This window comes from Salmo trutta, chromosome 14 (assembly GCF_901001165.1).
Source record: "Salmo trutta chromosome 14, fSalTru1.1, whole genome shotgun sequence".
Classification (NCBI taxonomy): domain Eukaryota; kingdom Metazoa; phylum Chordata; class Actinopteri; order Salmoniformes; family Salmonidae; genus Salmo; species Salmo trutta.
The window spans coordinates 59,525,857-59,543,722 of record NC_042970.1 but is presented as its reverse complement, the minus strand read 5'-3'; the positions used below and the strand labels follow the sequence as shown (position 1 = coordinate 59,543,722).

Here is a 17,866-nt window from a genome sequence, read left to right as displayed (position 1 = left end):
TGTTTTTTGTGACTGCTCTTGAAGAAACTTTTAAAGTTCTTGACTGGCTTTTCTTTTTGCTTATTTAAGCAGTTCTTTACATAATAACGACTTGGTCTTTTACCAAATAGGGCTATCTTCTGTATACCCCCATACCTTGTCACAACACAACTGATTGTCTCAAACGCATTTAAGGAAAGAAATTCCACAAATTAACTTAACAAGGCACACCTGTTAATTGAAATGCATTCCAGGTGACTACCTCATGAAGCTGGCTGAGAGAATGCCAAGAGTGTGCAAAGCTGTCATCAAGGCAAAGGGTGGTTATTTGAAGAATCTCAAATATAAAATATAGTTTGATTTGTTTAACACTTCTTTGGTTACTACATGATTCTGTTTGTTATTTCATAGTTTTGATGTCTTACTATTATTCAACAATGTAGAAAATAGTAAATATAAAGAAAAACATTTGAATGAGTAGGTGTGTCCAAACTTTTGACTGGTTCTGTATTAAGGTAGGAGCTACCGAATGTCATTTTTTGTGAGTTTGGACATTTACAAGCGAATGTGAACTAGTGACATTGTGCAAATGTCTTTATTTTTTTTTGCATTGTTTGTAGCTTTTTGTGTACTTAATTTCCTGGTTCAGTTGCACTTCTCCACTCAGGTGAGAATCCACAAACAGGCATTCTATGAGCATACAGCGCTCTGACTGATTTGTAGCTATACTGAACAAAAATATAAACCCAACATGCAACAATTTCAACGAGTTTGCTGAGTTACAGTTCATATAAGGAAATCAGTCAATTGAAATAAATAAATTAGGCCCTAATATATGGATTTAACATGACTGGGCAGGGGCGCAGCCATGGGTGGGCCTGGCTCCCCAGTGGGTGGGCCTATGCCCTCCCAGGCCCACCCATGGCTGCGCCCCTGCCCATCATCTGATGAAAATTAAGCTCTTTTCTGCCGAATGTGTTGCACTAATGTATTTTCTGTGAAGAAAAACTATAGATGCACATCCCTGATCACTCTATTGATGCAAACTTTTAACATAAAATGCAACTCCTGACAATACCCACCTGGACTCACCTGCTTCCTCCCATTGTGCTATTTACAAACAAACCCGTGACTGGCTCAACTGTTCTGGGGAACTAAGGTAAGCATCATAATGCAAAAAATAATGTGAGAGGGGTAAAATGAAAAAACCTGATCTGCTTTATCTCTTAACATATTGCACAAGTTGACTGCAGGTATTTACTTAAAAAGTAGCTACAAGTATTCAAATGTATTTAAAAAAACATCCCGTGGCTTTTTCCAAATACCCCGGTGTACAGTATACTGCCCATACCTAATTATTGGAGATTTATTCAAGTTTTATCAAGTAAAATGATTTAGGATTAAAGATTCATAACATAGATTTTATAGGCACAGGTATTTTATTGGTCTTTTTTATAGATATTTAAGTGTAGCGGGACAGATGCAACTATTGGTTTGTAAGTAACAGTGCACGTTTAATAACAAAAGTGCATTACAAAATCACAAAAAAGGTATCTTTAGAACCAAAACTTTACATTTCTAAATGTTGCCAACTGTTTGCTTTGTGATAGCAATGTCCATTGTTGAATATGATTATAATAACATTTGAACCATCAACAATCCAAAGCATTTTAAGTGTCTCTCAGTTCATCCCAACAGTCTAGAGTGGCTTTCCCTCCTCCTCTCCTCGACCTTCACTTATCTAAAAACGTAGGATAGGTGAAAGACATGGCCAAGACCCAATTCCCAGTCCATTTTTTCCCCCCACATAGAGGCAGATGAAGGAGACGAGACCATTTTAGACTATTGACATCCACTATGAGCTGGTTTCCCTGACACAGATTAAGCTTAGTCCTGAACTGAAAAGCTATTTCGATGGAGATCAAGAAAATAGACAATGTATTTTATTCCAGGACTAGGCTGAGCCTGATCTGTGTTTGGGAAACTATCCCTATATGTCAAAGTGAATCCTTCATCAGGAGTTGGCAGGCTGGTCTGGAGTTGAATCAGGGTTGCTCTCCACCAGGCTCTGCACTCGGGCCAGGATGATCTCGTTGGAGCTGCTACAGTCTTCCGCTCCGTAGGGGGCACTCACTGTCAGCACGTTGGCCACGCACAGCATCTCGCCCTTCTCTTCCACGGGGATGCGGTTCTTTTCCAGCCACATGCGGAGGCTCTCTTTCCTGTGCCTCACTTCTTCCGGGCCAAGGGCGTGGGCTCCTGGGGGTGTGAAAATTAACCTCAGCCGCCCCGCCGTTTCTTCATTGCCCTCCTGGAGGACCTCTACTTCTTGCACTGCATGGCCTGTCACAACTCGGACCGTCGGCGTGCCTCCTTTCTCCTGGAAGGTCACTAGGACTATACTGGGGGAGGGAAAATAGGTAATGCATTGAGTGTCAACTCAGCTGATATACACCCCTTTCAAAGCAACAATCCTGGTATTGTCTATGACTGAGTCACATCAAAAATATCACACTGTAGCTTGGGATAGCAGTTACGAAGTAGGATGCTCAAACGTAGGTCTCATAACAGAGTGGTGTCGTCACTGTTGTAGCTAGGTACCACACTATATAAGTGGTGTATTATTTTCATATCATAGCCTAAGCTATCCATCAACAAATTGTGCACATGGCCATGAAGAAGAGTACTGAGAAGGTGACGAAATTACCTGGCAGATACTGGATCAACGGTAAAAACCCAACCATGATGTTGTTGTTTCTCGTGCGCTGTCACTTTGACCTCTTTGTTGACATATTTACACCACTCCAGCGGCTTCAGTTGACGCCACGTGTCCATTATTATTTCAATATACTGACCGAGAATAAGCTACACTGGGCTTTAATCTCCAAATCAGGTGATTAAACTGGCTACTGGCTAGCTGGATTGAGCCGGTGATTAAATTTGTCCGACGGTCTAATGTGTCGTAGAAAACAGTGATACAATTCCAAAGGTTCCAGCCGGAAGAATTAAATAGCTCGTTACACATTACTAACCTCTTCACCAACCTAATACTCTACTGTGTGATTCATGGTATGAAATATGAGTGATTTAGCATTTTATTGCATTGCACGAGTACATTTAGTGAACCGTCCTGTCTCTGACAGTCCTCTCAGGAGAACCAGTTTGACACACGCATGCGCAGATTGATTGTAAAGCGGGCCTTGAATCATGTCAAGACACGGTCGAAACGGAGGAGGTAAACTAAATAGAAAAACAGATTTTAACTTCACAAAAAGATAACCTAACGCATGTTCAATAGTAGACAAAATACATATTGACGTCAAACTCAGTATTCGTGAAGATAATCTCATGCTTAGTTAACTAGCCAGCTATCTAACGTTAGCTGCATTAGGCGTAACGTTACTTAGCTTTCCTAGCTCTTGCCCTAAACAAGCACACCCGATTCTCTAATCAATGGCTTGATTATTTAGCTTTTTTTCGATCAAAATGTTTTAAAGTGGCAATCTGCAGTTGCTACATCCACTTGTGTACTTATAAATTAATGAAATGTGCCCATTGTTTGTTGAAGAATTGAAAGGTGCAATATGCGGAAATCTATCCGCCATTTCCTGGTTACCAAAATTATAATAGTTTGCGACAAAACAAGCAGTCGTTGTGTAGAGAATCATTGTACCATCTAACCCGCTGTGAAATATATTTTCCATAACAAAAAGTTACATATTGCAGCTTAAATGCCTCATGACCTTAGGTCAACTGTTGTACCCCATCAGAACCCAAAATATAAGTATGTTTTACTCCAATGTTTACAAACAATGTAAATGTTAACAAATACTAGCTATAAATCTTCAAAACTATAATTTTGATATCATAGGATGGTCATTCCTTATATCCATTGCTCTATGAATTTGAGATTTTTAGCAAAACAGGGGTGGGGAAAGCTTTGTTATTAATGCCATACATTTGTTTGGAAAATTTCCTCTCACAAGCCAGAATGTTGAATTACTTACATTTCTACAGACAACCTGTAAAGTGAGACAGTATATTCACAGGAAAGTATACTTACATTAACTTTTCAAGGCGCTGGTAGTGTGTTCAGATTTTTCACCTGAAGCATGCGCAGAACCATGTAAACACATGCACGAACTCGGCAAGTATGCGTCTCTTGTGTGCATGCTTCAGGTGATAGAAATCTGAACCCACTACCATGCTTTGAAAACTTTATGTATTTATACTTCCTGTCGATATGTCTCACATTCCTACCTGCAGAAGGACCAACCACATGGACAATTGGGAAAGTGAGTAAAAATATAATTTTATCTGTGTCATAGCCAGCCGTGACCAGGAGACCCATGAGGCGGCGCACAATTAGCCCAGCGTCGTCCGGGTTAGGGGAGGGTTTGGCCGGCCGGGATTTCCTTGTCCCATCGCGCTCTAGTGACTCCTTGTTGCGGAACCAGGTGCCTGCAAGCGGACTTCAGTCGTCAGTTGGACGGTGTTTCCTCCAACACATTGGTGTGGCTGGCTTCCGGGTTAAGCGAGCAGTGCGGCTTGCCGGGGTTGTGTTTCGGAAGACGCATGGCTCTCAACCTTGGCCTCTCCCGAGTCCGTAGGGGAGTTGCAACGATGGGACAAGATTGTAACTACCAATTGGATATCATAAAAAAGGGGGTAAAAGTACAAAAAACAAAAAAAATATTTTATTCAACATTCTGGCTTGTAGAGGTCATGAAAGCAAACTTTCCTGATCCAAATGCCAATTTCTGCCTGACGTAGTAATCAATGCAATTCAACTTCGGGTCTTTAGGCTAAACTGCCGATTGCGGCTTTAACTATATGTGTAGTGATTAGTAGACAAGTTGAATTAGGTGTGCTAGCTCTGGAATAGATCAATAACATGTAACATCTGTGGTCCCCAAGGCGTTTGAGAACCACTGATAACTTTAGTATAGCTAAAGAGTCTGGGTTAAGGTGCTAAACTCTTACCTTTGTAGAGGGCAGCTCATGAGTCAAAAATGGGTCCGCAAAATTTGACCTTATTTGCAGTTTAATTAGGCTAAGTAACAAGAAACAAAATCCTCACCTCGCTAGCTGTTCCACCTCCTTAGTTGATGTGTTGACTCGTTCACCACAGAGCCAAACATAGCTACGCTTGATGACAACACCATGCCTCTGTAACGTTAGTCGGTGTCATAAATAATTCAATGGTTATGTATGACATATGTTAGGGGATGGATTACATCTAAATTCAAAGAGCAAATTACACGTTCACTTGGCAAGTAATGCAAATCCAACATGGGCCTAATCATAACCCCATAAACCTTTTGTCTTATCATAAAGAAAGGGAAAGGGGGATACCTAGTGAGTTGTACAACTGAAAGCATTCAACTGAAATGTGTCTTCCGCATTTAACCCAACCCCTCTGAAACAGACAGGTAGCAGATTGCAGAAATTGATAAATTACTAGATGTTGCGCAATCTAGTAGCAAGATATGGATATAAGGTTGATCCTTTGCCTAATTTATCACATTTTCAGGCTTCAAATATTTGCTCTAGTGTGATTTAGGAGATACGTAATTGCAGTAAATCACTACATACAGCTCATTGTCATGTGGAAAAGTAAACAATATATTCATATCCCTAACACTAATAATTTCTAATTTTATTTAGACCATAGCATGAGGAACTGCCTCAGACCAACCCTATGCTAATCATTCACTGACCTCAATACATGGGATGCCTTGAGAGGGCCGCATTTCAATGTGATTTTTACATTTGTGCAGTTACTTACAGCAACCCTTTTGATACTGAGCTTAGGGGAGTGGGAAATCAAAGGCCTCTCAGAACAGAAGTCAACGAGTTGCAGCAGTGGTGGCACCTCTTTCTGTTTTTCCTTTGCAGACGCTAAGATTTACGTCGGTAACCTGGGCACTGGTGCAGGGAAAGGAGAGCTAGAGCGGGCGTTCGGGTATTACGGACCATTAAGAACAGTGTGGATTGCTAGGAACCCCCCGGGCTTTGCCTTTGTGGAGTTTGAAGACACCCGGGATGCAGAAGATGCGGTCCGAGGCCTTGACGGCAAGTAAGTGGTACCTCAAGACTCCAGACTTTGCCCCCAAGTTTAGCCTACTTTCCAAGACCTACAAGCTGAAAGGGCTCAAAGGGCACCTGTGTTGTTGACGTTTGCCAATCAATAATGTAATTTGCTCTTTGCAAATATTGAAGGTTTTTATTGGTTTAGGGACATCTATCAGTAGAAGGTAAGCAGGTAGCTGGTATTATCTTGTTACTCATTTGCTACTATCCATATCATACACTTTAGGTATGTTCCTAAATGCTTGTTACACTTAAGATGGGTTTCCTTAAGTCCTCTTTTTAAAGTGAACTATGCCATTGCGCAATTAGCTGACTGTCGAACTGACTGTTTTTCAGGTTGATTTCTGGATCTCGAGTTCGAGTTGAATTATCTACAGGGATGCCGCGGCGATCTCGGTACGAGCGTGCGCCCACCAACCGGCCCTTTGACTCCAACGACAAGTGCTATGAGTGTGGTGAGCGGGGGCACTATGCCTACGACTGCCACCGCTACGGTCGACGCAGGAGGACCAGGTAAAGCCTCCTTAACCAATGCATCAGATTTAGCTTGTTTTGGTCTTTTCTTATTTTGATAGTTGTCGCTTATTTTCCATTGTCTTGATTTTTCAGTGTCTTATGTAGATAAAAAATAATAATTAAAGATGATTATTATACTATCATACAACCTGTTGTTGTTGTAACTTTTGTCTCTCCGTCTGTCACTTAATCCCTTTTAAAATGTGGAAATACTTCTGAACTGTTATGTGGGTTTTTTTTGTTAACAACTCACCTGGTCAAAACATTTCAGGTTTCGTCGTTTGATTCAGAGTGTCACGATCCTTAACGATTTCATGAGGCATCTAGCAAATTCCACACTTTCAATCCTATGACCATGGGGTTGATCGATCAGCCAGACCTCCCCTTCTCAAGCAACTGCCACTTCTAGCTGCACCTTAAAGATTTCATAGAGGGCTGACAATTCACCAGATGATTTGGTTATCAATTTGAGCCTGGGGTTTTGTAAAGAGGACAACCTGGTAGACCATGGTCCCGTCTAGACAAATCGCCTTGCATCTATCAAGTCTCAATCAAGCGATTTGGCTGTCAATACAATCATCATCGTTAGAAATCGAAGAACACGACTAGATGCAGAGGTCGGCTGATAGATACTTCTAGAACGCCTAGATCTGCTCGAACCTTGGTCCAAAGTGGGTCACCTGGGCAAACTCGCAAGGTTTATTTCAAGTACCAATTGTGTTTTTATCTCCAATGTATGACTTGACAATAACATTCCTCTCTTCCACTCTTTACTAGAGAACTGAAAGGCCTGCTTTAAGCAGGATACATTAGCTCCATGAACAGCTATGTCTATATTAGAGGTCGACCGATTATGATTTTTCACCTCCGATACCAATTACTGGAGGACCAAAAAAAGACCGATACCGATTAATCGGCCAATTTTTATATATACAGTTGAAGTCAGAAGTTACATACACCTTAGTCAAATACATTTAAACTCAGTTTTTCACAATTCCTGACATTTAATCCTAGTAAAAATTCCCTGTCTTAGGTCAGTTAGGATCACCACTTTATTTTAAGAATGTGAAATGTCAGAATAATAGTAGAGAGAATTATTTATTTAAGCTTTTATTTATTTCATCACATTCCCAGTGGGTCAGAAGTTTACATACACTCAATTAGTATTTGGTAGCATTGTCTTTAAATTGTTTAACTTGGGTCAAACGTTTTGGGTAGCCTTCCACAAGCTTCCCACAATAAGTTGGGTGAATGTTGGCCCATTCTTCCTTACAGAGCTGGTGTAACTGAGTCAGGTTTGTAGGCCTCCTTGCTCGCACACGCTTTTTCAGTTCTGCAAACAAATTTTCTATGGGCTTGAGGTCAGGGCCCTGTGATGGCCACTCTAATACCTTGACTGTGTTGTCCTTAAGCCATTTTGCCACAACTTTGGAAGTATGGTTGGGGTCATTGTCCATTTGGAAGACCCATTTGCGACCAAGCTTGAACTTCCTGACTGATGTCTTGAGATGTTGCTTCAATATATCCACATAATTTTCCTCCCTCATGATGGACTCTATTTTGTGAAGTGCATCAGTCACTCCTGCAGCAAAACACGTCCACAACATGATGCTGCCACCCCCGTGCTTCACGGTTGGGATGGTGTTCTTCGGCTTGCAAGCCTCCCCCTTTTTCCTCCAAACATAACGATGGTCATTATGGCCAAACAGGTCTATTTTTGTTTCATCAGACCAGAGGACATTTCTCCAAAAAGTATGATCTTTGTCCCAATGTGCAGTTGCAAACCGTAGTCTGGCTTTTTTATGGCGGTTTTGGAGCAGTGGCTTCTTCCTTGCTGAGCGGCCTTTCAGGTTATGTCGGTATAGGTCTCGTTTCACTGTGGATATAGATACTTTTGTACCTGTTTCCTCCAGCATCTTCACAAGATCCTTTGCTGCTGTTCTGGGATTGATTTGCCCATTTCGCACCAAAATACGTTCATCTCTAGGAAATAGAACGCGTCTCCTTCCTGACCAGTATGACGGCTGCGTGGTCCCATGGTGTTTATACTTGCGTACTGTTGTTTGTACAGATGAACATGGTACCTTCAGGCGTTTGGAAATTGCTCCCAAGGATGAACCAGACTTGTGGAGGTCTACATTTTTTTTCTGAGGTCTTGGCTGATTCTTTTTGATTTCCCCATGATGTCAAGCAAAGAGGCACTGAGTTTGAAGGTAGGCCTTTAAATACATCCACAGGTACACCTCCATTTGACTCAAATTATGTCAATTAGCATATCAGAAGCATCTATAGCCATGAGATCTTTTTCTGGAATTTTCCAAGCTGTTTAAAGGCACAGTCAACTTAGTGTATGTAAACTTCTGACCCACTGGAATTGTGATACAGTGAATTATAAGTGAAATAATCTGTCTGTAAACAATTGTTGACAAATTTACTTGTCATGCACAAAGTAGATGTCCTAACCGACTTGCCAAAACTATAGTTTGTTAACAAGAAATGTGTGGAGTGGTTGAAAAACAAGTTTTAATGACTCCAACCTAAGTGTATGTAAACTTCAGACTTCAACTGTATATATGTAATAATGACAATTACAACAATACTGAATGAACAATGAACACTTATTTTTTAACTTAATATAATACATAAATAAAATCAATTTTATTTATGTATTATATTAATTTAATTAATTATGTATTATATTAATTTAATTAATTATGTATTATATTAATTTAATTAATCAATTTAGTCTAAATAATGAAACATGTTCATTTTGGTTTAAATAATGTAAAAACAATGTTGGAGAAGAAGGTAAAAGTACAATATGTGCCATGTAAAAAAGCTAAAGTTTTAAGTTCCTTGCTCAGAACAGGAGAACATATGAAAGCTGGTGGTTCCTTTTAACATGAGTCTTCAATATTCCCTTTAAGAAGTATTAGGTTGTAGTTATTATAGGAATTCTAGGACTATTTCGCTATACCATTTGTATTTCATATACCTTTGACTATTGGATGTTCTTATAGGCACTTTAGTATTGCCAGCCTAATCTCGGGAGTTGATAGGCTTGAAGTCATAAACAGCGCTGTGCTTTAAGCATTGCTAAGTGCTGCTGGCAAATGCAGTTAAAGGCTGTTTGAATGAATGCTTACGAGCCTGCTGCTACCTACCACTGCTCAGTCAGACTGCTCTATCAAATATCAAATCATATACTTAATTATAATATAATAAACACACAGAAATACGAGCCTTTGGTCAATAATATGGTCAAATCCGGAAACTATCGAAAACAAAATGTTTATTCTTTCAGTGAAATACGCAACCGTTCCGTATTTTATCGAACGGGTGGCAACCCTAAGTCTAAATATTGCTCTTATATTGCACAACCTTCAATGTTATGTCATAATTATGTAAAATTCTGGCAAATCAATTACGGTCTTTACACAGTTAGCAACGAGCCAGGCGGCAAAAACTGCTGCATATACCCTGGCTCTGCTTGCACTGAACGCAAGAGAAGTGACACAATTTCCCTAGTTAATATTGCTTGCTAACATGAATTTCTTTTAACTACATATGCAGGTTAAAAAAATATACTTGTTTATTGATTTTAAGAAAGGCATTGATGTTTATGGTTAGGTACATTTGTGCAATGTAAATGCTTTTTCCGCGAATGCGCTTTTGTTAAATCATCACCCATTTGGTGAAGTTGAAGTAGGCTGGAATTCGATGATAAATTATCAGGCACCACATTGATTATATGCAACGCAAAACAAGCTAGATAACCTAGTAATATCATAAATCATGTGTAGTTAACTAGTGATTATGTGAAGATTGATTGATTGTTTTTTTATAAGAAGTTTAATGCTAGCTAGAAACTTACCTTGGCTCCTTGCAGCCACACGGTCCTTTTGATGCTGCACTCGCGTAACAGGTGGTCAGCCTGCCACGCAGTCTCCTCGTGGATTGCAATGTAATCGGCCATAATCGGCGTCCAAAAAGGCGATTAACAATTAACCATTGTTATGAAAAACTTAAAATCGGCCCAAATTAATCGGTCGACCTCTAGTCTATATAGTGACTCCTACTACCAGTACCATTGCACGTGTAATGCTAAATCTAATGTAATCCTCCTCTTTTTGTGTGTTGATTTTGAGCCAGTGTCAGTGGGCTTAGGGTGATTGTTGTTGTCAGAGGCCAGGTCAGAATTAAAAGCAGACTGAGGCAGTGTTATGTGGGGCTTCGCGGGGCCTGCTCTGAACTGTCCATCTTTCCCTCCCTCCCTCCCCCTCGTTTGGATGTGGTTTAGGTCCCGGTCTCACTCCAGGTCCGGTGGGAGGAGGTACTCTCGCTCTCGCAGCCGGGGCCGTGGCAGGAGGTGAGCACTCTTATGCACATTTTTCTCGTTCCAAAGGCGCTGTTGTCCAACTTCCTCGGGAAGAGTGTCACATCAATAATCAATGGATTTCCTCAGGGGTCTATTCTTGGACATCTTTTTTTTGTAACACATTATGAAATAAAAAATGATTGTACAGTGCATTCAAAGTATTCAGACCCCTTGACTTTTTACACATTTTGTTACTTACAGCCTTATTCTAAAATGTATTAAATTGTTTCCCACCTCATCAATATCACATTTACATAAGTATTCATACCCTTTACTCAGTACTTTGTTGAAGCTCCTTTGGCAGCGATTACAGCTTAGTCTTCTTGGGTATGACTCTACAAGCTTGGCAAACCTGTATTTGGGGAGTTTCTCCCATTTTCTCTACAGTTTCTCCCATTTTCTCTACAGATATGTTCGATCGAGTTCAAATCAGGGCTCTGACTGGGCCACTCAAGGACATTCAGAGACTTGTCCCAAAGCCACTCCTGTGTTATCTTGGCTGTGGGCTTAGGGTCGTTGTCCTGTTGGAAGGTGAACCTTCACCCCAGTCTTAAGATCCTGAGCGCTCTGGAGAGGGTTTTCATCAAGGATCTCTCCGTTCATCTTTGCCTCACTCCTGACTAGTCTCCCAGTCCCTGCTGCTGAAAAACATTGGCACAGCATGATGCTGCCGCCACCATGCTTCCCCCGTAGGGATGAAGGCATCATTGGTGGAGTGCTGCAGAGATGGTTGTCCTTCTGGAAGGTTCTCCCATCTCCAAAGAGGACCTTTGGAGCTTTGTCAGAGTGACCATTCGGTTCTTGGTCACCTCCCTGACCAAGGCCCTTCTCTCTCGATTGCTCAGTTTGGCCGGGTGGCCTGCTCTAGGAAGAGTCTTGGTGGTTCCAAACCTTTTTCATTTAAGAATGATGGAGGCCACTGTGTTCTTGGGAACCTTCAATGCTGCAGAAGTTTTTTGGTACCTTTCCCCAGATCTGTGCCTCGACACAATCCTGTCTCTGAGCTCTACGGACAATTCCTTCGACCTCATGGCTTGGTTTTTGCTCTGACATGCACCGTCAACTGTGGGACCTTATATAGACAGGTGTGCACCTTTCCAAATCATGTTCAATCAATTGAATTTTCCAGCATGATGGAGCACCTTGCCATAAGGCAAAAGTGATAACTAAGTGGCTCGTGGAACAAAACATTGATATTTGGGGTCCATGGCCAGGAAATGCCCCAGACCTTAAATCCCATTGAGAATTTGTGGTCAATCCTCAAGAGGTGGGTAGACAAACAAAAACCCACATTCTGACAAACTCCAAGCATTGATTATGCAAGAATGGGCTGCCATCAGTCAGGATGTGGCCCAGACGTTAATTGACAGTATGCCAGGGCGGATTGCAGAGGTCTTGAAAAAGAAGGGTCAACACTGCAAATATTGACTCTTTGCATCAACTTCATGTAATTGTCAATAAAAGCCTTTGACACTTATGAAATGCTTGTAATTATATTTCACTATTCCATAGTAACATCTGGCAAAAATATCTAAAGACACTGAAGTAGCAAACTTTGTGAAAATGTATATTTGTGTAATTGAAAAAACTTTTGACCGACTGTAGATTGATGAGGAAAATGTGTTGTTTAATCCATTTTAGAATAAGGCTGTAACAAAACAAAATGTGGAAAAATGGAAGGGGTCTGAATACTTTCTGAATACACTGAGTGTATAAAACATTCGGAACACCTTCCTAATATTCAGTTGCACCCCCTTGCCCTCAGAACAGCCTCAATGCATCAGGGCATGGACTCTACAAGGTATCAAGTGTTCCACAGGAATGCTGGCCCATGTTGATTCTAATGCTTCCCACAGTTGTGTCAAGTTCTCTGGATGTCCTTTAGGTGCTGGACTATTCTTGATACACACGGGAAACTTGAGCGTAAAAAAACAGCAGTGTTGCAGTTCTTGACACACTCAAACCAGTGCGCCTGGCACCTACTACCATTCCTCGTTCAAAGGCACTTACATCTTTTGTCTTGCCCAATCAATCAAATGTATTATAAAGCCCTTTTTACATCAGCAGATGTCACAAAGTGCTATACAGAAACCTAGCCTAGAACCCCAAACAGCAAGCAATGCAGATGTGGCTATGAAAAACTCCCCCTTCACCCTCTGAATGGCCCACATGCACAGCCCATGTCTCAAGTCCTTCTTTAACCTGTCTCCTCCCCTTCAACTACACTAACTGAAGTGGATTTAACAAGTGACATCAATAAGGGATCATAGCTTTCACCTGGTCAGTCTATGTCAGGGTTCTCCAACCCTGTTCCTGGAGAGCTACCTTCCTGTAGGTTTTTGCTCCAACCCCAGTTGTATGCAACCTGATTCAGCTGCTCAACCGGCTAATTATTAGAATCAGGTGCGCTAGATTAGGGTTGGAGGGAAAACCTACAGGATGGTAGCTCTCCAGGAACACGGGTTGGAGAGCCCTGGTCTGTCATGGAAAGAACAGGTGTTCCTAATGTTTTGTACACTCAGTGTAGAGTAGATTGTCATTGCACGGTTATGCTGTACACAACTCCATATACATACATGCATGCATACATTCACCACAGATAAATATACAGATTTGTATGTGTTACGGTAGTATGATAGAGTAGTTGATCAGGAATGGCAGTGCAGAGTTTACCGGGTCTGAATGTATGTTAGCTAACAGCTTTTGATATTTATGTTCTAGATCAAGATCCTTCTCTCCACGCCGCTCTCGTTCTCCTAGAAGATCTAGAGCCCTTACCCCCAAGAAATCAAGGTAAAATGTAGAAAATTGGACTTGCTTGTATTATTTAAAGATCCCACATTGTGTAAAACAATAACATTGTTCACTTATTTAGTAAATGATGGGTGTTGATGCTTTTCCCCCTAATTTCTTTTTAGATCTCGATCAAAGTCCAGATCAAGGTCTAGGTCACTTTCTCATGCAAAGACCAGGTGAGAAATATAACTGTTTCAATGCTCTGATCAGCGTTGCGTTGCTATCGTCAACAATGCAGCTATATAAGTTGAGTAATTAACACTTAATGCAACAGTTTGTGTCAATCCCCAAAGATTGTCACTTCTGCAACAAAATACAATTTTGTGTTGGTATTGACCGTTTCGGGTATTACAATTTAGACATTTGTCCCCTTGATATATTACATCACTGACTTAAGAGACTAGAGCAGGTTCTTCATTCCATGGAGGGCATAGTGTCTGCGGGTTTTCCCTTTAGATGAAGAGAGAGACAACCAGGTGAGGAGAGTTACTACGCTGAACAAAAATATAAACATAACAATTGTTGGTCCCATGTTTCATGAGCTGAAATAAAAGATTCCAGAAATGTTCCACAAAAAGTTTTTCTCTCAATTTTAGTGCACAAATTTGTGTACATCCCTGTTAGTGAGCATTTCTCTTTTGCCTAGATAATCCATCCACCTGACAGGTGTGGCATATCAAGAAGCTGATTAAACAGAAAAATGTGCTGTTTACACACAACACAATTCCACAGATGTCTCAAGTTTTGAGGGAGCTTGCAATTGGCATGCTGACTGCAGGAATGTTCAGCAGAGCTGTTCCCAGAGAATTGAATGTTCATTTCTTTACCATAAGCCTCCTCCAATGTAATTTTAGAGAATTTGGCAGTAGGTCCAACCGGCCTCACAACTGCAGACCATGTGTAACCACTCCAGCCCAGGACCTCCACATCTGGCTTCTTCACCTGCGGGATCGTCTGAGACCAGCCACCGGGACAGCTGATGAAACTGTGGGTTTGCACAACCAAAGAATTTCTGCACAAATTCTCAGAAACCGTCTCAGGGAAGGCAATCTGTGTGCTCGTCTTCCTCACCAGGGTCTTGACCTGACTGCAGTTTAGTGTCGTAACCAACTTCAATGGGCAAATGCTCACCTTCAAAGGCCACTGGCACGCTGGAGAAGTGTGTTCTTCAAGGATGAATCCTGATTTTTAACTGTACCAGGCAGATGGCAGACAGCCTCGTGTGGATCGAGTGGTTTGCTGATTGTGAACAGAGTGCCCCATGGTGGCGTTGGGGTTATGGTATGGGCAGGTATAAGCTACGGACAAGGGACACAATTGCATTTTATCGATGGCAATTTGGATACACAGAGATACCATGACGAGATCCTGAGGCCCATTGTCGTGCCATCCATCCGCCACCATTACTTCATGTTTCAGTATAATAATGCACGGCCCCGTGTTTGGGATGCTCTGGATCAACGTATACGACAGCGTGTTCCATTTCCCACCAATATCCAGAAACTTTGCACAGCCATTGAAGAGGAGTGGGACAACATTCCACAGGCCACTTCTTTTTGGTTTGTTGAAGATATGTGACCAACTGATGCATACCGTATCTGTATTCCCATGTGAAATCCATAGATTAGGGCCTAATGAATTTATTTCAATTGGCTGATTTTTTTATATGAACTGTAACGCAGTAAAATCTTTGAAATTGTTGCATATTGAGTTATATCTTTGTTTAGTGTAATTAGTGACCTAATTTCATCAATCAACAACAAGGGAAGAGCAAAAACCCACAGGCACTCGGCCCTCCGTGGAATGAGTTGAAGTGAGGCCTAAAGCCTTGTTCACACTGCAGGCCTTAATGCTCAAATCAGTGGGGGTTTTTCAAATCAGTTTTGTAATGGTGACTGTTCAAACAGCAAGTTACAAGTGACCAAATCCTACTTGCCCTTTGTGCTGTTGTCTGTGCCCAATAATGTTTGTACCATGTTGTGTGCTGCTACCATGTTGTGTGCTGCTGCCATGTTGTGTGCTGCTGCCATGTTGTGTGTTGCTGCCATGTTGTTGTCATGTTGTGTTGCTACCATGCTATGTTGTTGTCTTAGGTCTCTCTTTATGTAGTGGTGTCGTGATGTGTGTTCTGTCCTATATATTGTTTAATCCCCAGGCCTTTTGCCTTTTGGTAGGCCGTCATTGTAAACAAAAATGTGTTCTTTGCTGACTTGCCTAGTTAAATAAAAAGACGTGTGTGTTCAGATAGCAGTCATTTGCTGACATGGCTACACTAGTTGTCATAGTAATGATTGGTGTGTGTGTGTGCAGTGGTGGAGGCTGATTGGTGGTGGTGCTCGTGCTTCCCATTACTCAGAGGTTTTGTTGCAAACCTAAGGTGACAACAATGTTTGCCATGGACTTTTACCCAGTTGCTTTGAATGTTCAAAATCATTAGTGTAAGAACACTTTTAAAGCCTCAGGATAAGATGATCCAACTTTCCAAGCTAGTCCTTTTTAGCTAGCCGCAGCAGTCAACTAGCTAGCTAGGTATCTGTTTAGGTTTGTAGTACATTCACTAATTTGTTTATAAGCAATTAACAAGCTAGCTAGCTACAACGTCACGTTCTTGTCAAACTCAACAAAGTATCTTGAGGGCAAATAAATTAGATTTGACTGTTCAGACAAGTCGCATTGCCAGCAATCAGATTGAAGGTGGTTTGCAACGGTGGCTTGAAATATCAGATTCCATGTCGCTTTTGAATGTTTAGACTGCAGGAAAAGTAACAGAAGTGATCTTAACCCATTGGTGGAGATAAAAACAACAATGACAAACAAGAAAAAGGGACACTAGAATATGAATGCCTTGTATGTTTACTTCTTCAGGTCTGGTTCTGTGGGCAGATCCAAGTCTGGTTCCCCCACGAGGAGGTATGCAGAAGTCTTGAGTCTGACCCCAATTTTCTTTCCACCATTCTCACTCTCTAAACGAGCTGTGGAACAGTTTGACAATGCATGATAAGCAGCAAAACGAGACAATGAAAATGTTGTCCATGCGGGAGGGCAATCGTTACGCATGGTTACAGTTAACGGTGTAGATGCATGATGGTTCATTAAGTCAGGCTACTTAAGCATTGCAAGTGAAAGGTAGACTCTGCAATAAATCAACAACAATTACATTCAAATATGTAATTCAATATGTGAAATATGTATTAAAAGGTTATTTGAATTTTATTCTTTAAATTCACCCAAATAATACATTTTGCATGACGAACTAAAATTAAATGCACGGTCTTTAAATACTTTCTTGCTACAAATTGCCACTGTCGAAGTCTTGTAAGAATGAGCTCTAAAATGAAAATTCTATTTTAAATCCTAGCTGTTCAAAATCTAAAGCTTCACCTCAAAAACTAAGGTGCGTTTTTCCTCCCAGCTGAGGTAATGACTTTTAATTTGGGGTTAATGCACAGAAAATAAATGAAGAGGGAAAACTAATATCTGTTTTTCTCTCTTTCAGCCACTCTACCTCGAGGAGTCCTCGTCGAAGTGACAGCTCGGAGAGGGACGACTGAACTTGGGAAGTTTATTTCTTTATGTTAGCATCTCTTGTGACTAAGTTCTTTTGTAAACCCATTGTATTGTATCATTTGAACATATGTGGTGTTGTTAATTTCCTCCTGAGGCATATTACTGACGTTTCAAGAAGAAGCAATGGGGACCCAGTTTGGAATGCTTTTGTGTTTGTGTTTTAGAAATAGTTGTTGGTTAATAAAGTATATTTGATTTAAAATGGTTGTGATGCTGTTTGATGCTGTGTTGTCCATCTGGGCACAGTTTGTCTTTATATAGCACAACTAAATGAAATAGTTGATAAGTTAAATGTTTTGGATTGAGTGATACCTATAGAGGGCAATGTTGCACTTGCGAAATGTGCTCTTTGAATTTTGAACTCAGGATCATAGCACACTGCTCTTGTCTTATCCTTGATACCAAATAGCTATTACTTTAAGCTCTTCCCTATACAAATGTGTAGGTTAATATTTTATTTCAGACATGTGACTTCCTTGTGTATGTACTGACATGTATCTGTAACTGATAGATGCACACCAGTGGCGGTCAGTGCCA

General features: G+C 40.9%; 2 protein-coding genes across 8 annotated transcripts; one reads left to right on the top strand and one right to left on the bottom strand.

Annotated features, from left to right (window-relative positions):
* Positions 1-1,399: 1,399 nt before the first annotated feature.
* On the bottom strand, positions 1,400-3,027 carry gemin6 (gem (nuclear organelle) associated protein 6). Its single transcript, XM_029776578.1, has 2 exons — positions 2,687-3,027; positions 1,400-2,381 (listed from the first exon to the last, which is right to left on the bottom strand). Exons 1-2 carry the CDS (start codon positions 2,812-2,814, stop codon positions 1,994-1,996), a joined length of 516 nt encoding a protein of 171 aa, XP_029632438.1. The 5' UTR covers positions 2,815-3,027; the 3' UTR covers positions 1,400-1,993.
* LOC115208485 (serine/arginine-rich splicing factor 7) lies at positions 2,593-17,531 on the top strand. Of its 7 annotated transcripts, none has more exons than XM_029776574.1 (9): positions 2,593-2,707; positions 5,878-6,058; positions 6,409-6,585; positions 10,889-10,957; positions 13,688-13,759; positions 13,885-13,938; positions 16,628-16,672; positions 17,121-17,179; positions 17,259-17,531. In XM_029776574.1, the coding sequence occupies exons 1-8, from the start codon at positions 2,647-2,649 to the stop codon at positions 17,176-17,178; spliced, it is 717 nt and encodes a 238-aa protein (XP_029632434.1). In that variant the 5' UTR covers positions 2,593-2,646; the 3' UTR covers position 17,179; positions 17,259-17,531. The 7 variants fall into 7 exon arrangements, with proteins under 7 accessions (XP_029632434.1, XP_029632436.1, XP_029632430.1 ...); XM_029776570.1 differs by having other exon boundaries at positions 2,603-2,707; positions 17,121-17,156; XM_029776572.1 differs by lacking the exon at positions 2,593-2,707 and adding an exon at positions 3,134-3,214 and having other exon boundaries at positions 17,121-17,156.
* The last annotated feature ends 335 nt before the right edge of the window (positions 17,532-17,866 follow it).